General features: G+C 37.5%; 1 protein-coding gene across 7 annotated transcripts in view; it reads left to right on the top strand.

Annotated features, from left to right (window-relative positions):
• LOC127064485 (lachesin) overlaps positions 1-20,578 on the top strand; it is a 183,403-nt gene extending 162,825 nt beyond the window's left edge. For 5 of the 7 annotated variants that reach the window (XM_050995598.1, XM_050995601.1, XM_050995600.1 and 2 more), the window contains 2 exons: positions 3,594-3,733; positions 15,178-20,578. In XM_050995598.1, the coding sequence (XP_050851555.1) occupies positions 3,594-3,733; positions 15,178-15,275 (238 nt within the window). In that variant the 3' untranslated portion in view covers positions 15,276-20,578. The remainder of the gene's footprint in view (positions 1-3,593; positions 3,734-15,177) is intronic. The other 2 variants (XR_007781726.1, XR_007781725.1) reach the window with 2 other exon arrangements.
• The last annotated feature ends 5,799 nt before the right edge of the window (positions 20,579-26,377 follow it).

Genomic DNA, 26,377 nt, shown 5'->3' with positions numbered 1-26,377 from the left:
CCGTCGAGTTATATCTCCTGATCAAAAAGATATTACTTCTCAACCTTCTTTCTGGTAAATCGAATTTTCGTTTTTCCTTTGCTAGAAAAGATTCCAACGAGTTTACATACGTACCTTAGAGATATAGAAAAGCATGTTACGAGATAAAGGGAATGGCATTGGATGATGGCACGAGGAACAAAATTCACAATTTCGAGTAAAGTTCGAAGCCTAATAAACTCCGTGGAAGCTAAGAGCATTAAACGTCGCGAAATTCAAAATCTAACTTGGCCGGATTAATAGGCGGACCGTGAAGTTTCCCTTCGTTTTACTCTAGGGCAGGAAACTGTGTACGAATAAACCCTTCTCGGCGAAACGAAGTCGAAGAAGTCTCTTAATCTCTTTCTCTGTCTCTCCGTCTCTTTCTCTGTCTTTCTCTTTCCTCTTACTCTCACTTTCATTCTTTCCTTCTCTCTCTCTCTCTCTCTCCCTGTCTCTGTCTCTCTCTGTCTCTGTTTCTATTTCTATTAGTATTTCGAACTTCAACCAAAATTTCGCGAATAGCAGATTCATAATGCATAATTTATTTATCGTGTCTCTTCTTCTAGTGATAATACATTTTCAACTTACGAACAGAAGTGACTGTTTGTATTTCTCCTTAATTAAGAAATTTCGTTAGGAAATTATTATAGATTTTCCGAGGGAACGATGAGAGATTAGATTTTAATTAACCAATAAAAAATTATGTTTGAACAATGTTAGATTAGACTTTCATTAACAAAAATGATCTTTCAGGATAAAAGAATGGTGTACAAAAAAGAAAAAATAAATATTTTGTTGGTCAAAGAGAAAAAAATAAATAAATAAGTACATTCACGTTTTGAAGTCCGAAATCTGAAAATATTGATCGTGATAGTAGGAAACCATCAATTTCCTCGTACAAAGGTTGCTAGGTAAACTGTATGAGACATAAGGGAGAAGCTACCGTGGTTTCTGGATAAGGCAGCCGTTCGTATAAAATTTTCGCGGTTACGAATGTTTGCAGGAAGAGAGAAGAAGGGGTATGTGCGGTACACGGTTGCGGTACAATGCGGTAAATGTGTCCAATAAGCGGGAGAAAAGGGTGAGGAGGGAAGAAGAGAGAGAAAGAGAAAGAGAGGAAGAGAGAGAGAGAGAGAGAGAGAAAGAGAGAGAGAGAGAAATGAAAGGGTGATGGCAATGTTCGGTGGTTCGAAATGGCAAACCATGTTACGTATGTAGATATGTATATATATGTGTGTATGTGTGTGTGTGTGTGTGTGTATAGGTACGTGCGTACCTGTCGCAGGGATGCCAATCGTGAGGAAATTTTGGCCCGAGCCACAATGTGACGCGGCTCGATCTCGCGTGCTTTTCGCGGAGTACTGAGACTACCGGCTGTTCCCAGCAAGCTTTTGTCCATGTGACGTGAACACAGAATGTCAATGTAAATATGTGTGTGAGTTTGTATGTATACAAGAGTAGAAGGTGTTACATCCAGTAGCCCGTTAGTTCGGCTGTTATCTTCCTGTTCCGCGATTTTGAGTTTCCCCACTGGTGAAATATCGCATCGACAGATTTCGACGATGGCCACCACAGCCGTCCAATAATTTCAACGCTGGATAATATGCGTTACCTGACATCCATCGTTGTCGAGTTGGAGTTTTACACGATGTCTCTATTAGCTTGATCTCTCTCTCTCTCTCCCTCTCTCTCTTTCTCTCTTTCTATCTCTCACTGTATTTCCCTTTTATCTTTTTTACAAGCATCCTAGTGACAGAATTTTTACGATATACAGTGGAAAATAATGAAATGAATACTCAACGAACTTAAAATTGTGAAAAACATTGGAATCTTTAAATGAATCATGTATTTTCTCTTTTCTTTTTCTTTTCTTTCTCCAACTTCTTCCTTTCGCGATCCATCATAATGGCAAATATTTGACGAAACGATTGTTTTTGCCTCTCATGATAACCAAAGAAAGAGTTTCTATTAGACTACTGAAGAATGGGGAGGAAGAGAGAAAGAGAGAGAGAAAGATAGAAAGACACAGTGAGAGAGAGAAAGAGAGATAGAGAAAGAGAGAGAGAGAACGACAAGAGAGTAACGATAACGGGGTGGCAACAAGTGCTTTTAACGCTCTTATAGCTCTTTCTCACTTGGTACTTTCGCTATGGAAGGGTAGAGAAGTGCTCGATGCGTTATTCTCAAAGGACTCCATCAGGAGTCGAAGGATGAGAAGAACCGTGGGTCGGGCCACAGGATGCGTCTCCTGGCATCTCGGCAATCCGAATGAATTCTTAAACCGGTCCAAGGCGAGGAATGCACTGACAGCAGCCTCATTTTCCTTCTCTCTCTCTCTCTCTCTTTCTCTCACTATTTCTATCTCTTTATCTCTTTCTCTCTCTCTCTTTCTCTTGCATAGCCTGCGGCATCCTGGATATCGTCCTTTTACCGACCTCCTTAGCCGCTCTCACGGTCCTTAAAATCCGTCTTCCTTCCGCATCATATCCAAACGGACTTTGCTGTAGTTCTTGCTTAATGGTCTCCTCTACTCCTTCTAACCTCAATGCGAGCGCCTGCGCGCTTTCATTTGAGAACGTTTATCGTGCAAAGGACTAAGAAGAACTTGCTTCTCAAGAACTTATCTCTTTCTCTATCTTTCTATCCCTTTCTCTGTCTCTCTTTTTCTCTCTTTAACTTCTGCCCTTTCTCAGACTTTCTTAACCATAGATAAAACTAACGTTGGCCATTCCTTGATTTTTACTGATCGTTTTATCAATACGTATTGAATTCTTTTGATTAATACCACGACGAGTATGGTATTCATTCTCATTATCCTTATTGAAGGAAAACATCCAAGCGTTCTTGTTATCTTCATTAAAAAGAATAAAATAAAATGAAATAAAAATAAGGAAGAAAAAATAAGAGAGGAAAGAGAAGAAAAATAGAGTCCTTTAAGGAACACGAAGTATTCGATATCGCTTAGTACAATTAATATAATAATTTTTTAGATAGAGCTAATGATCGAATCGCGACGTTGAAATGTTCCTTTCTTTCTTTCTTTCTTTCTTTTTCTTTTTTGTAAAAAGTTGAAATAAGAATAAAAGAAATCCCAGGATCATAACAGGAGTCTCGCACGTGATTCCCCTAAAACTTTTACTCTTTTCTTTCTTTTATTTCCTTTTTCCTCTTATAGTTCGAGTTGAACAAAAGTAAAAGGAAAAAAAGGGGGAGAGAGAGAGAGAGAGAGAGAGAGAGAAAGAGAGAGAGAAAAAAAGAAAAAAACAGAGAAGTAGACTCTTGAGAAATGGTCGATCCGTCGGCGACAGAATCGAGAGGAAAAGGGCAACTTGATTTACGCTCTCTTCCCTTTTCCCACGTCTCTCTTTATATCCTCGTCTTTCTCTCTCTCTCTCTCTCTCTCTCTTCTTCTTCTTCTTTTACTCTCACCCTCTATCTTTTTCCCTCTTATTCACTGAATGAACAACACACAGAGAATGTTCGAGTTTTTCTTCCCACTTTCACTCAGGTTCACTTCGAACGATAAGAAATTCCTTAGACGTTCCTACGTGCTTTCTGTTTTTCTGTTTCAGTGTGAAAACCGACATGGGGTCGACCGGAGCGGTTTCGAGGCTCTACATTGCCAATGCGAATAAGAAAGACAGTGGGAACTATAGTTGCGCATTGGCCGACATAGCTGCGGTCACTGTCGTCTCCGTCCACGTGCTCAACGGTAGGACCTTTTACATTATTCATTTTCTTTCCTTTTCTTTTTTTTTCTCCCTCTCTCTTTCTCTTCTATTTATTCTACATTAATGATATATCCCAAAATGGTCAATGGTTTTTATTAAAACATTTGCATGAAAACTTTTTTTTTCTGAAGAGATAACATCTTTATTTTTTTTTTAATAAGTTACTAATACAGATCAGATACAGTCTTTTAATTATTTATATACATAGCCTCGTCTGTTAATAAACATCATAAATCTCTCTCTCTCTCTCTCTCTCTTTCTCTATCTATCTTTCTGTATTAGAAATTTTACGTTCTCTAAGAGTATTCCAGTCAAGATCGTAAAGAGTAAACGTGAGAAGTTCTGTTCCGTACTGATAACAGGCCAGAGCTTCAAAACCTTCGAAGGAGAAACGGAAGGTTAAAACAATTTCTCCCTCTCTTTACATAGATTGTTTATATATATACTATACACACACACATATATATATATTTACTGTCTGCCAATATAATTTTCCACTCTATTGAAAGATCGATAATTGACCCTTCGCGGCTTTTCAATGGTGTTACTTGCTACTTTTCTCATTTTTTCTTTTTTCCGTATCGATCCTTTCATTTTTTCCTTTTTTATTTACCCTTTGGTTTTATTTTTGTTTCATTCCTTTTTGGAATCCGTTTCTTTTTTAGCCTATAAAAAGTTTCGATGAAAAATCGAAACACACTAAGGTACGAATAAATAATCGGAATATGGGGTTGAAGTCACAAGGATTCCTGCCATTGACGGCTGCCTCGATTGCTATTTGAAGCTTCCGTTTCATTTCGGTTTCCATTTCGCTCAAGTTGCGAGGCATTTACCGAAGAAACGCCGTCATCCGCGGGATACTACTCGAAGAAAATGGGCTGCCAGCCGGTTATCAAGGGACCAGGGTGTTTTCAAACAGGAAAACTCCTTCGATCGAAAACCTATCTTTTTTTTTCTCTTTTACATTCTTTTTTTCCATCTTTTTTCGGTTGAATTTTTAAATTCCTTTTACGAACACGCATTTTCACAACGTGTACTCGTACACGTTGTTCGTTTTATTTATTCAATGGAAAAATTCAGTCCATTGATCGTAAAAAAAAGAAAAAAAAAAAAAAAGGATTAGCGAAATTCTCTATCAACTAGACAAGATGTGTCCTTTCGAAAAATCCTCCGAATATTTTACGGTATCAGTCCGTATGTATAATCATACAATCGATCACGTACAGAATGCGATTGAAAAAAAATCACGTTTTTTGTTTTTGTTTTTTTTTTCTTTTCTTTTCATTCCAATCGTCGTTATTACGTTTTTTATATTCGTAGCATCTACAGTGCTTTCCTACGTAATCGTGATATGATTACGAACAATGTTTTTTTTGTTTTAATTTCTTTCTTTTTTAATCTTACGCGTTGCGTTTCGTATACGATCATCGTAATATATTCGTTAATAACATTATTAATATCGATTTATATAATTCGATTCGTTACCACGACAATATAAAAATGTCGGTAGGAACAATGGTTCTTTCGCTCTATCTTTGTTAAAACCCTGAGATATGAAAGTCCGTCCAAATTTATTTTGCATCGTAAATTCGATTCCAGTCCTTGCTTAATAATTCCGTCTGCAGTTTCTCAGTCTACCGAGTTAGCTCATAAAATTGAAATTTTTCTTTTGCTTTCTCGTATATTCCTCTCTTTGTATTATCTTTATATTTCTCTCTTATATTTATTTAAATCCTTTCGATATTTGACGAGAAAGCCCAAAGGAAGCTCATTAACGTGATACTCGGATTAAAATTCAAGAAGAAAGAAATACGATTAAGTTCATGCCCTCGGTACTCGTCGATCATACGTTCTTAAAGATACTGTAAGAAAAGCGGAATTCTTCTCGTGAGAATACTTAACCACTTCTAACGATCTACCCAAGTAGGTAATAAAAAAGCGGACGAGACTTTTAGAAGATCGGCGATCGCGAACTTTTCTTCTATTCTTGTTGCGTTTTCAATGAGAGATAAAAATGTAACCAAAGTTGCGATTTACTTTGGAAGTTAAATATCATTTCCCGTTGTTTTTTAAAACTCCCTTTTACTCGCTCCATCCTCTCATTCTTCTTCTGCACATACATACATATATACACACATACACTGCTTTCACGATTTAAAATTTTTCCTTTTCTTTTCCCCCTTTTTTTTTGGTTACACAAAAGAATGGAAAGAAAAATAAGAAAATATGAAAATCCGTTCGTCGAGTTGATTTTCATAAAGAACGTGAGACGTCGATTTAACGAAGGATCGTTAAAAAAAGGAAAAGATGTTAAAATAGGAAAGGTCGTTGATGAGCGTGTATTCTCGGTGCTTTCCTTTCGACGGTTTAAAACTTTGGAATTTATTCTTCTCCGTCGTCTTCGTCTTCGTCGTCTCCGTCGTCGTTGTCGTCGTCGTCGTCTCCGTCATCGTTGTCGTCGTCGTCGTCGTCAAACGGCAGCACGTGACCTCCTTTTCTCTTTTCTTTTCCAAGGCAGCGTCTTTTCGATTCTCTGGGATAACCACGGTGTTTCGTATGCTGAAGGGGGCGCGTGTCGTGCCACCGTTGCATGGCGTATTCAAAGAAAAGTTCGTTGTGGAAATATTCAGGTCGAGCCATTTCCTTCTTCGCTGAGCCCTCTTCTTTACCTTTAACCTCCTCCCCACCTTCTTTTTCCCTTAATCCACCGTGCCTTCTGCTTACCGTACCTTGCTTTTCTTACCCGCAGCTATCGTTTTCTCGAATATCTACCTTGCGACCTCTCTATTCTACCCTCGGTTGCTTTTAGTCTTGCGGCCGGCACGAAGCCATAAAACTTTCCTATCCCAACGAAATCGTAGCTAAGTCGACGTCGATGACGCGAATAGACGCGTTCTTTGTTCTTTCTTCAACGTAACGTCCATAAACGTAGGATTTTGAGGACGATCTTTCTATCTCTTACTTATATTCATTCTCTATATATATGTGTGTATACATACATACATATATATATACACATGCATAGTTGTGTGTGTGTATGTATTTATGTAACATATATATATATATATATATATATATATATATATATATATATATACATAGAAGCGTCGAATAGGTGCCGATAGTTGAGCAGGCTGCCATTGCTGGCAATAACTTTGATGGTGGTGGTCGGCTTTTCGAACTTTTAGCCAAGGGCTCAACTACTTTTAACCAAGAGTTTTCGCGCGTGGAACGTCGACACGTCCGGAAGTCACGTCACGGGAGCGACCTGCATTATTTACGGTGGATTACCCCGAGGCGGCTCGATACCGTGAGCTCGGAAACTTTGATTCGTTCGACGGTTAAAGCTTCCAAAGGCTGACGCTCTCGAAAGCCGAGATCGTTTGACTTGGAAACAAGAGGAAGGGGTTAAAGAGAGAGAGAAAGATAGAGACAGACAGAGAGAGAGAGAGAGAGAGAGAGAGAGAGACAGACAGAGAGGAAGATACAGAAGCAGAGACACAGAAGCACGATTTGTTATGCGCTTTGCACTTGACTTCTGTTAAAAGGGATTCGTGTTATTATTGCTCTCGATCCTTTTCACAAGATACGTGCTTTCACATTGTCTCTATACCTTCGAAGCTTTCATTGTAATACATTATATATAGTTGTTTATACCGAAATATATCCAGTATACAAAGTGGATAATTTATGTTAGAACAGTTTGTACTTCTATTTATATTAGAACGGTTCTCTTGCATGAAAAGGAGTCTAATAGAAAATCTTATCAAAAACGTAATGACATTCTTTTTTTTCGTATAAACGCGACTTCACGGACGAGTATAATTTTTTGTTTTTACTTTCTCTTCTTTTCTATCAAGATAAATTTTTTTCAGTTATCAAATCTGTCGGATATCATATCTATAACTAAAATTCAAACAACAACGTGACGTACACATAATTATTAATGATCCCAATCGATCGTTAAAATGAGGATCGGAAACTCTGTGATAATCATAATGAAAGTTATCAGCATCATCATTATCGTCGATATCCAGGTAATTTTCGATTTCGTTTATTAATGAACGACATGAGCCCGATCGTTCAATAAAATATTTCATTACGCAGTCCTCGATCATTATCGTGTCAGGATCGCGACGTCCCTCTTTCATTATCAGTTGAATTTTTAATTTATCGTAGGAGAACGTAGGCGATCTACCAGGATGAACGATGCGAACCATTTAATAGCCCGATTATTGTACGGATAAAATACGTAAAGCCGTATTTTTAGTCGAACGATTATCCAATCGGTTCGATTGTTTGCGTTAGAATTTATAATTTCGAACGGTCCGTATTGGTCTAGTGTCTCTTCAGAGAGAAATTTAATATTGACCCGGCGATCGTATATTTTTCCGATGGAAAACGCGTTCGATAGAAAATCGCTATAGTTCGCGTTTCTACAAAATATTTTTCCGAATATTCAACGTTACCCGTTATGTCTGACCGCGTAGTGTACAAACCACTTGTTCTAGAGTCCCTACTACCTTTAGAAATTATGCAATCAAAACGAAATTTCCAACGTCCAAACGACATGCATCAATAATATTATTTTCAAAGAATTCACTATAAACTATGATAGTTAATAAGTTGGAGTGATATCGAAGGACGACGATCCTAAACGTGAAATATTCGAGGTCAAACGCGGAAAAGGAAAAAGAAGAAAAAGAAGATGATGATGAAAAAGATGGAAAGAAAGCAAAAAAAATATGGACGGGGAAAGAAAAACTAAAAAAAGAAAGTGAAAATGAGAAAGAAGAGGAAGACGGCCTTTAATTTTGCTCGGCGAGAACGCGCAACGGGCCGGCCCGTATGCCCCTTGTTCCTTTTTCACAATTAATATACATTACTCTCGAGATATGCCGCGGTTATTAATTAAATGTGATCCGGGGTGGAGATGGAGCACATTACTCGGTACTATCTCGTTCGTCGGCTTTGCCCTCCTCTGGGAACTTCTCGAGTATACGAAGTCTTCTACTTCCACTCGGTCTTCTCTCCGACGATGTCTCTTCCTTCCTCTCCACCCTCAGCCACCCCATACTTCCACCTATACCCCTTCTCTTCCCCACCCTCATTCTCTCGACGCATTCCGCTTTTTTTACCGGCACGGCGTGGCGTCTGTCTCTCTCCCTCTCTTTTTCTCTCTCTCTCTCTCTTCTTCACTTTCTTTTCACAAAGTCAGTTAAAAATTATCGTCGATGTAGCTTCACGGACTTTAACGAGCCATGGATTTTCAGGAGGAAAGACTTGGCCTCCTTCAACCTATCAAGATCATTCCCTCTATCTTCCTCTTGCTCCTTCCATCGCCCTTTATTTTTCAACGATTAATACTGTTTTACGCCGGCTATACTTTTTATACCGTTAAATCGTGCCCGAGGAAACGTCCGTTTCCTTGGATTAATTACGTTTTTACCCATTAGAAACAGTGACTCGATATCGTCGATCTAATTTCATGGAATCTTTAGTTGTCGAGGAGAAGGAAGGAACTTAATATATCTGCCTGACATATCAGAGTACGTTTGTCACGTTCCTCCCTTTATTTCTCCCACTCTCTCTCTCTCTCTTCCTCTTTCTAATAAGATTCCGTTGTGTTTGATCTAGACGGTAGCTGTTACGGTTGAGACGCAAACTTCTCTACAAAGAGAGTCGTTGATGTAATTGCTGAGAGTCTCGGGAAAAAGAATTTGAAAGCGTGCAAGAATCTGTATTGCTGGAAAAAAGAAAGAGAGAGAAAGAGAGAGAGAGAGAGAGAGAGAGAGATAAATGTGAAGGTGTAGAGGAAGGAACGAAAAAAAAAGAATGAAAGGAAAAAAGAAAGAGAGATAGAGAAATACTAAAGGATAGATATTAAAGGGGTTGTGAAAAAGAAGGAGAAGAAGCAAAAAAAATTGAAAGGGTTGGTAAGGAACGTGGAGAAGTTCTCGTTCTCGAAAATGAGCAGTTCTTGGCCCAGTTAACGCCTACGAGGAGACAAGCGAGCGGTTATGGAGCATGGCGGTTGGTCTTGGCATGGAAGGGAGGTTATTTCGTGGGGTGTCACGCCCGAGCTATTAATATCCTTGGCCGCAAGCTCCGGACGACTACGACACGTTCGCTTTCATCCCTCCCTTCACCTTCTCCTACCCCTACCACATCTCTCAACTCTCCCTTCTGTCTCCTCTATCTTTCTCTTTCACTCTTGCTAGGGAGAACCGCATGCCGTTTCTCCCTATCGGTGAAATCCTCACCCCTTCGTAATCACCAGTACCAGCACCACCAGCAGCACCACCACCCTCACCACCAGTGACACCGACACCGACACCGACACCGACACCGATACCGACACCGACACCGACGTCGACGTCACTACCCTCTCTGATTCTGCTGGCCAACCTTTCGTACCTTCGTACCGACGATGACTATGGTCGTGAGGAGTTTGCAAAACTCTTCTCTCGCGAATCGTGCTTAACGGGAATCGTATTATATACGAAAGAGGAAAAAAAGAATCTCCCGAGAATAGTCGACGGCTCATTTTGCATTTGACTTTTTTTCTTTCTCATACGACCGACAAAATTTCTTCCCCCTTTCTCTCTCTCTCTCTCTCTCTCTCTTTATCGGTTTAATTCCACTTTTCTCTTTCAGAGACCCATGAGGAAAGCTTAACTTTCGTTGCAAGAGAAAAACTCGGATATTTCGCGGGCGCTATTCGTGTTTCCTTGTGTTCGTACATATGCGAGATACCGGATGCTGTTTGAGATTATGTTATCGGGATAATTAGTACGATATTTTAGGAAATTCCTATGATTAAATCTCTTGAGAACGTAGATTAACGAATCACCGTCCGTTCGAGATTATTAATTCACTGAGAGACATAAAGAGAGAAAGAGAGAGAGATTTTAATCGAGTTACAGTTTTCTTTGACTATACCAATCTCGAACGTAGGTTTTATTCGTTTTCCTTTATCTTTTATCTTGTTTGACTATTCCTGGTTTACCAATTCGTTACACCGGAGGAACTTTTATTATTAAATATATATCTACTTTGATCTTTGTATTAAGTTCGTTTCGTTTTTATACTTCATTTTTCTTTCTTATAAATAATAAATTAATAATAACCTAAAGAGTGTTTCTTAAGTAAATAAAGTCTGGAAGAAAAGATTTAACTACGTTTATACGGACTTAACAAATCGACGATTCCATAGCGAGATCGCTATCAGAATGTCGTGTACAATTTTTAAACGTTCATAGTCGAAAGCCGCAGGGTTTTTATTTTTTTAAATGAATAGAGATTTTGAAATGCCGTAGGACCACGTTATCAATTGCGAATGTGTTAATTTAGTGAAATAATTGATATACAATATGTATCGTATATATTTAAAAAAAAGAAAAAAAGAACAAGAGAAAGTCCTGTATATTTTTAACACGTTTTATAAAACCATGCAATTTCTGTGTCATTTACGTGTCGAGATCGCTCGATGATTTTTCTATACATTTTCAATGGATTTATAGACCGATTGTGAGCAGAAAATTTAGCGTGTTTTGGGCAACGGTGAAGAAAGAGAGCGAAAGTTGTACAATATAGTCGGCAATAAACAATCACAATCGTGGCGTGCTCGAATTGGCCGAATGCCAATTTTCGTCTTAACCGTAGTAAAAGCCCAAAGAACGTTGGATAAAGTTAACGCTTGATTCCCGCGACCTTTCTGGTCAAAAGATAGAAATTTCGTGTGGTTTCTTTACCAACGTTATCTTGCCAGAAATGTTCGTATAAAACGCAACTTCTATTTCTTGCGTAAATTCTTCGTAGATAGGTTTTCTCGACATTCAGAAGAGAAGAAAGAAAAAAGAAAAGCGTTTTACATATTATAGAATACATAATAAAGTGAATCATTAGAAAAGAAAATGTAATTTGAATGATTTTTATCGTTATTATTTTAATCAGGCTCTCCTGTAAATATCGTGAAAAATATTTTTCTTTTTTTATTTCTCACGATTCGTTTCTTCTATCTTAACGTGAAGGAGAATAATTGTAAACGTGTTAAGTTCTCACGAGAGGAATCTCGTGTGAGAGTATTAGGCATCAGTAATAGTTTATGCAATTACAAATTGTATTGTAGTTGCACGTACGCGTCCAGAACATTCAACTTTTAATAATCTCTTCTTTCGTCAGGAGTAATGTCAATTTCCTCGACGACGTGCCGCAACTGTAATGTTGAGCGTGAACTCACTGACGATGAAACGCGTGGAATAGGTGGAGGAGATGAAGGAAAAGTACCTACTTGAGTTTCTAATGACTCCGACCGCCCGAAGCGTTTCTAGTTATCACCGCGAATGAAACTGTTTAGCTCCGTAACAACGACTACTCTCGAGTTATTTTCGAGTTCTATTTTGCTTGAACAAAGAAAGAAAGAAACAGAGAGAGAGAGAGAGAGAGAGAGAGAGAGAGAGAGAGAGAGAGAAACAGTACATCCAAAGTTATCCCTCCCCATTTCATTTTTTTTTCTTCTATAATGTTAATGAAAGTTTCCTACTAAGAGAGAGCGAGAGCGAGAGAGAGCGAGAGAGAGATAGAGAGAGAGAGTGAGTGAAATAGAGAAAGAGAGAGAAATTTAATTCCTTGGCAAATTATAATATCGAGCTGTAGAAATTGGCTATTTTCCACGTTCCGAAAGGATCCTTCCTTTTGTGCCTTGTTTAACAAAAATCTATCTCTCTTTGTCACGTTCACGAGCATTGTTCCGCATCAGGGAGATGCAATTTCTTGCTTTGTAATCCCCGAGAACGACTCTTTTTAGTGCTCGTTAAATTCTCTCGAGAAGTTCGCGCCATAGAGACCGGAATACATTAAAAGGGGTAGAAAAATGTGGTTGGATCGAATCGCCTTCGTTTCACAAAGGCCAATCGTATCGCACCGCGGTACATTTCGAAAGGATTACTATTTAATTAGTTTGTTAGATATCTATAGAAAAATATATATATAACTTTCAAGATGGAATTATTTTCGAAGGTGATTTTTCCTCCATACTTCTTAGAAAGTTGAAACCGTTGCTGAGCAAAGAGAAAATTGTTTCTTACCTTTCGAGAATATAAATTCGTTTCTCTGTCCAATTAACAAAAGCATTTTCAATAAGACGAAACGATAGAGAAAGGAATAAAGAAAGAAAGAAAGATAGAAAGATAAAAAAGGGAGAGAAAGAGAGGGTATGGAAGAAGAGGTTGGTTTATTCAATTAAGGAAGCGACGATCCACGTATAAAGGAACGAGTTTGCCGAGTGACGAAGGAGTCGCGTAAACAGAGCTGTAAATTTTTCCTAGACGCTTTTCCTCTTCGGGCTTTTTAATTGAATCGAAATGGTTCTACGTGCTTTTCTCGCGAAGTAAGATCTAGCGAAATGAGAAAAGTCGTAACGAGAATGATCGAGGTTACTTTAAGGTTTTGGGAGTTATAGGTATTTTCATCAGTCGAAATCACCTCTCTCTCTCTCTCTCTCTCTCTCTCTCTCTCTCTTTCTCGTAGAAATCAGGTAAAATTTCCATCCAACCTTGGCGGACACATTTTGGCTTACCGAGATTAATTCTAGCCAATAATCGTTTTGCGGCTCATTAAACCGTTTACTGTTGCTCACCACTAGTGCCTACAGTTATATCTACCACCCTATTTCCTTCAACCCTTTCGTATATACACCTTTGAATTCGGACGGTACTGTTTTCTTTCCGTAATATTTTAGCTACGCGGTTTAATCGAGGTTCAGCTCAAATCACCGGTGCATCTCGTTAAAATTGTTTAACGATTGCTATTATCATTGAGTAAGTTGATAAAAGAAATAAATAAGATAAATAAAGCGAGAAAAATATAATACTTTTTTTATTCTTTGTCAATCGTGAATAATAGAAAATAAATTATAAAAAAATATATATATGTGTATATAAATCATAATGTATGAGTTCGTATATTTGTTAAGAGAGATGTGCAGATAGTTAACTTTTAAATATACATTCTCATTATTCTATTTTCATTTGTACAAAGTTAGCCCTTTGGCTGAATAAATCCTGTTCTATCTTTCAGAGTAATCGCACGATATCTAATAAAGTATTCGAATATCTCGTTTCCACCATGATTCGACGTAAAATTCAATTTTATCGTCTTAAGCGCAATTAGGTGGTGCTAATCGAATTAAATGTAGTTCAACCGTAGATGAGTAAAGACAGAAGAGGATCGTGGATTAACGAAAGTATCATAAGCTTTATATTAATCCGATCTAATTCTTAAATATATATATATATATATATATATATATATATATATATATATATATACTTGCTCTATTGCTTGACTAATCTTTTTATTCGTTTTGTTATCCAACTAGTTCCTCGGAAATCATCTTTTCGATGAAATGAGTGTAATCATTCGATCGGATCTGATGGACTTTCGATCGCAATCAATTTCTACGTTTTCATCTCACTTATCGTCTCATCCGTTCTCTCATCCCTTTCGTCGAAGAATCCTCAATAAGAAAGGGACTGTGATAAAAGCGAGATAAACTATCTGGCTAACTTTTCATTTATACGTCAGCGCTAAAAGATATCTACTTGTACGGGACGAGAAAGAATCGTAAGGAATAAGGATAGACGTTGGAATTGTATTAGTGACCAACCAGCTCTTTTATATCAACCTTCAAATCCATAAATCGATTTGAAAAGTCGCCAACTAGTGTGACAAAAGGGCGATCCTGTAGTTTTCTCGCAATAACAGACACTCGACGCCTCGGTTCTCTCGGCTCTTTCGAACTTTCGGCCAAACTTTCCGGTAGAAATATTGTTTTAGAGCGTTTTCGAATAGAGTAGCCTCTCGCGCATATGGCTCTGTATCTATGTATCTATATACGTGCGTACACGTGTACGTACACTTAGCAATTTTACACACACACATACACATACATACATACATCGCGCGCGATCTCGCGCCCGCACGTACATACACATTCTCCACAATAGTAATAGTAATACTTTGTAACTCGTTCGGAAACGAAACGTTCGCGAAAAATAAAAGAACTCAACGTTCGCTAAAGGGACGAGGAAAAGGAAAAAGTTTTCGAGACCGAACTCTTTTCCCTCTCTCATTCTATGCGTGAAATCTTTTAACGGCCATTAAACTCACCTCCTATTCTCCCTCCCACTCTACACCATCACGTCCCCCGAGAAAAGTTTCTTTTCTTCTTCTTTCTTCGATTATTCTATTAAAAAAAAAAAAAAAAAAAAAAAAAAAAAAAAAAAAAAAAAAAAAAAAAAAAAAACAGAAACCGATAAGAAAGAACAATCTATTATTCACTATCTACTGTGAATCTTAATGAACGAAAACTTCTAATAAATAAATAGATTTGTATGTAAATTAACGAACGATATTATTACAGGAGAGAATCCAGCGGCAATGCAGCACGGTGGAAGCGGCAGTTCAAGAGCAGCATTGGTCCTTATCATCATTGCGACATTGTCATCGCTTTTGAGGTGACCGTGAGGAGATCTTTGGCGCTGCTACGTAGCTTCGCGATACGAATGGTGCTAACTAACTTTGTCACGCGAGCAAGGACATCGGATACTCTTCGAAACGAGAGAGAAAGGAGAAGATGGGAAATTAACGAAAAGAAAAATTTAAGACGAGAGGAAAAAGGATAATAGAAAATTCAAGAAAAAAGGAAAGATCTCGTTCCGATGCCAAGTATCCACCGTGTTCCTTTCAGAAATTTCACGATCAATGAAAAACGTTCGAACCAAGATTAAGTTAATAAACTTTGTTCGAACTCGTCGCGTGCTAAACCTAAATCTTATACATATATATACATATATATAAACATATGTGTATATATAAGTATATATATATAATATCCTGATAACTCGAGACCTCTCCTCACATGCGCTCAGAGCAACGAAATTTCATTTCCTGCGTTCATGGCCGAAAATTGTCATATGAACGCTTATATCGATCGCGATCTTATACAATGTACGCGTGTGGAAACTCGACGGAAACGGCACGTTCCGAAATCGTTGTGAGCACATTTTATCTTCACCCGATACGAGGGATAAAATAATAATAATAATATTAATAATATTAATAATAATAATAATAATATTAATAATAATAATAATAATAATAATAATAATAATAAAATAATAATAATAAAATAATAATAATAATAATAATAATAATTAATTAATTAATTAATTAATTAATAAAAGAATGGACGTCGAGTGACTGGACATCCGACACTGTTATATTATATATACACATATTATAGACATATATATATATATATATATTATATATATAACTACACACACAAATACACGCACGCACACACACATACACATCGCATTTTATATGTATACATATTCGTTCGTGTCACGAAAAAAAATCGTGATTCAGAGATAAAGAAAGAATGAAGAGAACGAATTGAAATCGAACGCGAACAGACGGATCGACGCTGGCGCCATTTTGCTTAGTTAATAAGAGAAAAAAAAATGTTTATTTTTTCTTTTCATTTAACTCTTCCTTATCGATTTATTTACTTCAAACTCGTTGATACAAGTGTCTGCGATATCGTACGTAATGAAAGAAATAAAAAGAAATAATAATGTCGATCGTATTAAATTTATGATCGGTATATAGCTATTCAACATATCAACACGATTTTCAATATTACTACATAGATACGTATCGAGGAGTAAATTTTTCCATATTGAGATTAATGTAGGTTGCGAGGGTTGATACAGAATGATCGAGAATTCATTCGGATAAGTTTCAATCAAATACTTAGATCGAATCTTCGACGAGAATTTTTTCACGAGTTTACAAGTTACAAACCGTACGATCAAACTTCGCGAAATAATAATTCGCCGTGAATATACGAGCTTTCCTGGATCCTTCGTAAAATTTTAGATCCATTGTGCGAGTAATCCCAAACGTTGTACTAACATATGAGCTTATGCAAATATGCTTTCCTCGTACGTGGATGGCTAATGCAAATTTAGCACTTTGATTACCGGTCCGTTCACGAAGAACGATCATTTTTGCAAATGTATCGGAGATCATATTATTAGGATCTTTAATGATTTCGTAAAGCTCAATTGATTTAGCCCGTATATCTCGTGATATTCCTTATATGATAAATTGAACTTTCTGAAAGGAAAGAAAAAGAAAAATAGAGAAAAGAGAAAGTGAGAGAGAGAGAGAGAGAGAGAGAGAGAGAAAGAGAGAGAGAGAGAAAGGCTATGAGAAAATTATTTTTGGAGGTAAAATAATTCGATAATAACCGTCAAACGAGTGACTGGTTCTCGTCAATGTCATTGGGCATGAAATAGTCGTAGTTAGTTACACGATTTATAGGCAAGTACGGGGGAAAGGCCTGTAAATTAATCGGCGCCTGTCGACCGAACGTCGTTTCTCGTTCGTGCCAAATACGAAGTATTTTAGGGGAAATGAAAGGTCATCGATCCGAGCTCTGATTAACGTGACAAATTATTCGACATATGTATGTATGCATGTATGTCTTTATGTATGTACGTATTCACGTACGTATGTATGTATGTATATATCTCTTTGTGTATATCTCTGTGTGTAATTATCAATCGGACGTCGGACGATATTAGCATAAAAAATTTAATGATTACTCGGAGATTTGAAGTCAAAGTCGAAAGAACTCGGTTTACTCTTTCTAGAATTCCAGAGCTGCCGGATCGATCGTGAAAGACCGAATAAGGTAGGTAGGAAGGTAGATAGGTAGGTAGGTAGGTAGGTAGGTAGGTAGGTAGGTAGGTAGGTAGATAGATAGGTAGGTAGGTATGTAGATAGGTTGGTACATACTATGGATAGATGGATGCAAAATACAGAACCCTTGTTCATGGAGATCAAAGGAACCGGTAAAATAAGAAAGACGAAAGTGAAAATTGATAAGAAAATTATAATAACTCGCAAAGGTTTCATACGTTATCCTCGCGATTGGATTTTCTTTTTTTCTTTTGTTTTGCTTTTTTTCATTGTCCTTTTTTTTTCTTTTCTTTTCATCCAAGATTCTTCGTTTATTGCGAAAACGAACGAATTTATAATACGAGATATTGCCGTATAGAAGGAAAATTGTTTGGATTATTTGAGAATGATGAAAATTAAACATCGATCATGTGCCTCGAATTTATTCGATTATATTACTGGCGTTATTTCGTTCTGGCCGGGAAGAAAAACCGTCGGGAAATCGTACGAAATCGTCGTTCGTATCGACCATGAGAATGAATCGTTAAGTAGACTCCACGACAATGACGTACGGACCGTTAAATCGGTCGGATGTCCCGTTTTCCTCTCTCTCTCTCTCTCTCTCTCTCTTTCTATTTTCGTACCGAAGACCCCACCACTGTTCCATTTCTCACCCACCTCAAGCCCATATAATACGATAATTTAACGGGAGGCATTATTGAACGTTGCAGCTGCAAAATATTTCAACGGGCTCGGGAAAGCCGTCGCGCAACAACCACATCCGCCGGCAGCACTGGCAGTGTTCGTGATAAATTTAATTATTACGCCGCTCCACGGTTATCCGCCGTGGTCGAATAACGAAAAATCGGACTTCTCGTTCTCTGATTCTCGTCTCTCTTTCTATCTTTGTTTCTCTTTATCCGTGTCTCTTTATCCGTCTCTTTGTCTCTCATTGTTTCTTTTTCCTTTTTCCTCCATAAATGAAACCATCGTTTCGAAAGTTTATATTCGATGTCATAAATTTTCAATCTTATCTCGATTACATGAAAAAATTTCAAACTTTTCATAACGACGCTTTCTCTTTGATAAATATTAGAGTAAAAGAAATGGCTTTCCCACGATTAAATGTTTTCTTTCCTCTTGAAACGAAAATTGCAAGTCTCCCTCTCTCTCTCTCTGTCTCTGTATTCTTAAATAAAATTTCTTTCGTCTATGCCCGAGTTGAAATAATAATTCTACACAATTTTTCATTCGATGGAAGAGGACTGGGGTGAGGTAGGTGATGATAGAGAGAGAGAGAGGGAGAGAGAAAAGAGGAGAGAGGAAAAAGGTAAATATAATAGATATATACGAACGGTCCTATTGTATCTAAAAAAACTTGTTGAAAGGAGTAAAACGAAGGATACTCCAAATTCCTATTGTTATTCCATCGATTAAAACGAAATAACCGAATAAACGTAAAACAACGATCCTCTTGAGAGTATTAAATATCACGATTTTTTATAACCACTTAACGGACTTTCGACATCGCGCCGGCCATCGAAAATGTCGACGACTAAAATTGTTTTCCTTTGGAGAGGTAAAAACGACGAGAGGTGAAAATTTTCAATTCATGCTATCACCATAGTCAAAAGCGATCGACGAGATTGTATCGCGAAGGAAGAGAATCGTGAGGTGGAGAATGAGGGGGAGTGAAGGTGGGGGTGGTAGCTAGGTAGATAGGTAGATATCGCCATTGATACGATAGCTCGATAGTGTTGGAGAAAACGTAGAGACAAGTAGAAGATATGGCACGGCACGATACGCGGACAACGACGCTCATAACGAGTTAATGGGGTTTTATAGAACCTACGATGGAGGCGATCGAGTTTAGAGAGCTGAAATCCTGTTCGAGTTCTCTCCTTCTCTCTCTTACAGACTCTCTCTGTCTCCCTCTCTCTCTCTTTCTCTCTCTGTCTCTCGCTGTGCTTCTATATTTCTCTTTATCTAGATGATACATATATAGACAGAGATACAATGACTCTCGATTCGATCGTGTTCTTCCTGCTCTTGCGAGAATAGTCTTTGTTTACTCGTCCTTTCGTTTATCTTCCCTGTTATTTCCTTTCCTTACGACGTTACAGAGCGTAAATAGTATCGCCGGTAGGACGTTAAACTTCATTCCAATTTACGTTTATCCTGGACGAACAGATCGAACGATATAAATTTATCGATCGAGTTCCGTTTATCAATGGAAGAAAAGAGAAGAAACGATAATAATGAAAGACGAACTGTGACAACTTTACGATATTAAATTGATAGAATCGATTTTCTGAATGACTCTCGATGTCTCGACTTCGGTTGTTTTTTTTTTATTTCGTACGAATAAAACGAAATTTCGTACACACGCGTGCGCGTAAAAATGAGTTCATTGCTAAGTAAGTAAGTTTAAGAATTGAAAGATATGGAAGAGATTACGAGAATAAGTACCTATCGATTAAACGAACATTTCGTAGCGTCGTTGCGTCCGTGCGTTTGATGAAAAAAAAAAGAAAAAAAAAATAGAAAAAGAAAAAACTGCAAAAAAAGAGCAAAAGAAAAAGAGACACACAAAAAAAAGCAAAATCAAGAGAAAAAGGAAGAACAATATGGAAACTCTGATGAAAGGTGTAAAATTTTTTTGGCAATATTAAAGTCGTTGATCGATAATCATACTTTGCATCATGCCCATAGCAATGTATCCGTAAAAATAAACGATTAAATGGACGAGTTGAGATCTTCTAATAAGGCATTGTAATTCGTTGGCACTAATAACGATCATTAAGTGGCTAAGCTGGGCGAACGATCGTGCGTATGTGTGTATATGTGTGTGTGTGAAAGAGAGAAAGAGAGGGAGAATATGTTTTCATGTGTATATGGTTAAACAAGTGTGTATGATCATACGAAAGAGAGAACGTTCGAGTAAAAAGTTCGATGGAATGACAACGTGAAAGATCAAGAGAACGAAATAGAAAATTCATTTAATGTCGATATTCGCTGTTCACTATTTGTAAGATTCGGGAGAAGAATACAATAAAATTCATAGTACTTAATTTTCCATTGATTTTCATTCTATCTAATCTTTCTTTCTTATCCAACAGTTCATAAATTCGCAATTTCTTCGATAACGGTAAGTCGAATTTTCGAAACTCATTTGTCGTCTAACATATCGTGCATGCATATCTTTCCTTTTTTATATCTAACTGTAACACTGATCTTTGTTCCTTTATATAATAAAAATATAAAAAAAGATATCAGTTTTAATTCGTAATCGAGTATCATTAAACTAATCTCTTTTCGTCTAAGTCCTTTCATATAATTTTCAAATAACGAACAATGTAAAATAATTAATAAAAAAGAAAGAATTATGGAGAAAAAGATCAAAGTGTTTCGCAAATTCATGGTGTGTCTTGTCAGACCTTGTTTAATTCTTGATCCGAAGAGTTATCATTAAACTATATCATGATCGTTAGAGCTTTCCTCTTTCTCTCTTTCTCATTTTTTTAAAGAAAAATTTAAAAAGGATTTGAGTGGACGATGTACGTTTTGTCAAAATCCTCTTTATAATATCCGAGAGATGTTAACGTTTTACTTCGTTATCACACGATATTCGAAAAGTCGTTCCGCACGGTTTCAGTTTTACTCGAACGAGGTAAGTAAGAGAAGGACAAGGAAGATGAGAATACGGTTGGTGCTTTGTACTTCGAAGTCGATTCGAAGTATCTCTACCGAGTGATAAACTCGCGAATGAGTCAGACCTGTTGTAATAGTCCTTGCAATAGACGGAAGATGAAACTTCGACGAGTATTATAACCGTGAAGCGGAAAGTGTCGCTAGAAGGGAACCGAGAAGTTGTTTTGATCTCTTATCACCGACAGCTGCCGATTTTAAATATCCCATGCGCGTCTCCGTATGTTCCGGAGTTAGCGAAGATTCAGGAAACGTTGATCTATACTACTGACTGACTTTCCTCCCTTGGTTACGCTAAGAATAAAGTTATCATTTCGTCGACCTATTCTACTTAGTAACTTCATTGACCTATAATAACGAAAATCAAAACTTATTTCTCTTAACTTTGATTAACTTATGCTACTGTCTTTACTCTCTTTTTTCTTTTAAATCATTGACCTGTACTACTCTTAAGTATCCCATCGATCTATACTACCGATATCCAAATCCTCGATTTGTACTACTACTCGAAGCATTGATCTCTACTACTAGATTATTCTCAACAGCCATCGAAACATTGATTCGTATTATCGGTTATAATTCGATTTAAACAATACTTTCGATTAATAACAATTATTTTAACTACCTCGGTATTTCTTCCAAAGAAATTTTGTTAGAAGAGACGAATAATTTATATTTATAAATAGTTTACGTTTCGACGGTATCGTGCTCCTACTTAAAACACTCGTTCTTTAAGAGAGAAAGACAGAGAGAAAGTATAAGGCTTTCGACGCGGTGCGAGGATATAGCTCTCCGTAAATCAGAAGAACGCGTTCACCGGTCGTACGCGGTGAAAATGTCGGGGGTGAAGGGTTACACGTTGAAGTATGTTCCCGACCCTCGTTGGACGAGGGTACGACGAGAGAAATCGTACACGCGAAGCACGCACGTGTTATTCGTTCCGCGGGCGGCCGGCCCGTTATTTCGTTTTCTCCTCGTAATTTCTCGGCCGTCCTTCCGGCAAGAGCAATGCTTCTTTCACGTTCGTTAGCCGAACCTACGTCACGAGGTTTCTGCACCAAAGGTTCGACCCGGTTACGTCCAATGTTAAACTTTACATTTATTATTTCCTCCTTTCTGCTCCTACCCTTTTCCAAATTCCTTCAAGTTTCACAATAAATATTTTTTAACGTTCGTGTAACAAATCGTAAATACATATGGAGTTGTTAATCTTTTATCTTATCGAAGCGATTTTACAATGATTCCTTGTCAATTATTTTAACAGATGATTGACGGACATTGACGGGTACATAAAAATGCGATCTTTTTTGTTCCTGTTCTTTTTTTTTTCCTATTTTTTCTTTTCGTTACAACATCAGTTCATATCATTGCATCAATCAAAGTCAATATAATACCTATTTGTAATATCTCTAACTTGTTTTTTGTTCTTTCTTTTTTAAGCATGAACTCGGAAATCCGTTCAAAAATTATTGCTCCAGTTTGTAAGGTTTGTTGATACAATTTTTTTGCAAAGACTTTTTAAGTAACGAGTTGAAGATATAAGGAATATGAAGGAATTGTGGATTGTTATATATACGAATATATATACATATATATATATATATATATATATATATATATATATGTATATGTATATGTATATGCAAGAAGAGCTACACGATACTAGTAAGAGAGATTACATTTCCAGTAATAGACAAAATAAAAAAGTAAGAGTTCATAAAGTTTGGGGCTTGTTAAACGTTAAAATTTTGTTGCCTTTTTTATATATTTTTTATCTTATACTTAGAAATAAAAGAAAAAAGATATATTCTACACATGTCTGTGTGTAATATACTCTCTGTATTCACGAAAGTTCGTCGAAAGAGGAGCATGTTCTCAAGCATATATTTTATATTTGTTTAAATGCAAAGTAAGTATAGGTTACAGTTGAACGCGATGTGAAAGTTCTTTGAGAAGGGAGAAGGAAAAATATCTCACGTTTCTCCATGACTCTACCTTTTTTATTTGTAGCATCCTTCTATCCCCTTTTGGATCGCGTGACGCAAAGGGTGCACTGCTTGCCGGAGCAAGAGAAAAGATAGAAGAGGGACGTATGCTTCGTCATAATTTTGCATTGCGGTAGCACGTAGCACGTAGTCCGCCACGTCGCACGTGGAATCTCACGGTGCATACCGTTACCGGGTTATGCATCATTCTCCCCTCTAGTTCGAGAAAAAAAGAAAGGAAATATAGAAAGAAGATGGGAAAGCTAACTTATTAACGCGAAGAAAAGAAAAGGAAAGAAAAGAACAAAATAAAAAAAAAGGAAGAAAAAAAAATAGCCAAAGAATAATAAAAGAAAAGAAAAGAAAATAAAGAAGAGAGTGGAAAGTTACGGCAATGCGGCTGGCATTGCTATTCGTCGAAAAGTTCCTATTTATTTTTATGCTCGAACGTCTACAAACATGAAAACAGGAGAGTTGTTTGTTTGCGTTACGTCGTTCGATCGATATGATATTTAAACAGTATACATCCTTTATCCTTTATTACTATCTTCTTCTCTTTTCCACTTTCATGTTATAGAATTCGATATGGGAGAAGGTTACGGATCAAAATATTTTGATAATTTTCGTCGAAAGCTATCGGAATCGTTAGACTCGGGCAAGCTCATAGTCATTTACGAAGAGACCTAGAGTGTATGAGAGTTAAACCGTATGCGTAGCTAGTATAGACCATCCCACGTATCAGTCAGCCTACTAGCATGTAGGTTCAAGCGTGGATGTTTACATATGTGTTGCGAACACGTGCGTATGTGTGTGTGTGTGTGTGTGTATTTATGTGTGTGAGGCACGGATGCGTCATTACAACGTATATCGTCCGTACGGGTCAACACGTCGACAGTGAACGTCCATTACTCCATCAAACCTTGGTCATTGTCGACAGATCCGTCCACCGCCAATTTGCCAACAATAGCGATACTACGTGCGTATAAACAGGTTGTCTCTTTGACTGTCCGCAAATGGGATACTCCCCTCGAGTAGATGCACCCATGCCACTATCAAGACTATATCCATCCATCCATCCATCCATCCATCCATCCAACCGTCCATCCATCCATCCATCTATCTATCTCATCGATGATAGTAACAGTAGGGGGTGTATCTAATAGCATTGTTTTTGTTTTTGCCAAGCTTCATACTCTTTTAATTCAACGATTTCTCCCAAATAACGTGGAAGCCTCGAACGTTGAAAAATCGAAAGCATTTCGTGTCGTAGTCCGAGTATTTGATGGTGGAACGATGTACCACCGAGAATACCGTTCAGAGAGGTAAAAGTCGTCTCCTCTCTCTCTCTCTCTCTCTCTCTCTTTCTCTCTTCCTCTCACGACTGTCCCATTTCCATTGAATATTTCAATATATCCGTACGTGTATCGCGTCGAGGCAGCAGTAGGTTGTACTCGAGTGGTATTGAATTTCGCTTGCGAGTTTCCGTAGGAAGAAGGGAATTCGAGAAAACTCGTCGTTTTGCTCGGTTGATCGCTTTTGAGAATAGATACATACATACATATATATATATATATATACACACATACACATTTATATATATATATATAGTCTCGCTTACTTTCTCATTGAAGTTCGAAGACGTTGACGAATACGAAATCTTGTTGAAAAGCTATTTACGTTCCGGCTCATCGACTATATTATACATTAGTTAGTTTCGAAGTATCAAACTCGTCCTTTCGATACCGGCTCAACAGTCAACGCTCGATCGTTTCAGAGACGTGTCTCTCTTTGGATAAGATGTGGATACATTGGTGAAAGCTTGGAGAGGAGGAAATAGAATCGATTCTACGATGAGGCCGAGTTGTGCAAACGAGCACGTGCACCAGAGTCCAGTACGCGGATCTTCGGTTAAGTAAACTCACAGCCCGCTTTAATCGTAGCGTTTAATCGCGGTAGCTGGATCGCGGGATTAATTATTTTAACCCCCTTAGGCTAAGGTCGAATTAATGGACAGGACACCGCAATACTACCGCAGCCTCGATAATTCTCTCTGGTCTTCCGTGAATATTCCTCTTCTAATCGTACAGATGCGTGCCATCATTATATTCGATCGTTTAATCGATCCATTAATAGTAACTCGTCGATTTTGTGGTAAATTCTATTTCGATGGAACAACTTCGCCTTTAATAGGGAATAAAACGAACGGTTTCGTTTTTGCTTTTTATTTAATTATTTATTTATTTATTCATTCTTGTTTTCTGTAACAGAAAGACGAAAATCTTTCGTCGTTTTTATCACTTAAGTTCCGTATTAAGAACTAGAACGAAATAAAGATTTCGTCGGGTCTTATCAATGTTGTTTCTCTTCTTTCTTGCGTCCATTAACCTGGTCATTCGATTTTCAGAAAGCAAAGTACCCTCTTTTCGGACATTGGATCTCGATCGTTTATCAAGTTCGAGTGGACAGTGCGAAAGCTGACGGCTTAAGCCTCTCTTTTATCGGTATTTCTCGTTCGCGAACAAGTCGAGCTTTTAATTCGACTGATTGTCTTCGTGACCGATCGACCCTCGCGAAAACGGTCACGTCGTACCAATGGGAAACATTAAGGAGAAGTATTTTCTATTTGCCAAAACGGCCCTTAGAGAAAATTACTCTTAAAGAATCTTCGACGAAACTTTTCTGACGCACTTTCCTATATTGAGAAAGTTTCACGATGAGAAACTGGAACGCCCTCGTCTCTCTTTGCGTGACCCTTTCGCACAAAACGCAAATCTTTCGAATGCTTTCCCAAGAGCTCGAGTACCATCGTTCGTGGTTTTCGTACGTAGAGATTCGACGATGGAATCGTAGGAAAAACGATTTTTCTACGAAAGGAAAATATTCCCTTTGCATAACGAAAGATGGAAAGGAAGAAAAATAAAAAAAGAGAGGAAGAAAATAGAGAAAGGAATATTCTTCCTTCATACGTTACGTCTTAAGACGAAAAAGCATGATATAATGACACGATTCTTTTATTATAATATAAACTTCAGCCAGGTGAAACGTTGAAAAAGCCGAGTGATGAATTTAGAAAGGAGAAATTTTCGTCCCTACGATTACTCCAACTTTTTTTACCCTATTCTTCTTTGTCAATCGATTCTATCAGAGTTATCCAAAATTCTGATCGGCTTCGATCGA

The sequence above is a fragment of the Vespula vulgaris genome, chromosome 6 (genome assembly GCF_905475345.1).
Source record: "Vespula vulgaris chromosome 6, iyVesVulg1.1, whole genome shotgun sequence".
Taxonomy (NCBI): domain Eukaryota; kingdom Metazoa; phylum Arthropoda; class Insecta; order Hymenoptera; family Vespidae; genus Vespula; species Vespula vulgaris.
This window is presented reverse-complemented; position numbering and strand designations above follow the sequence as displayed.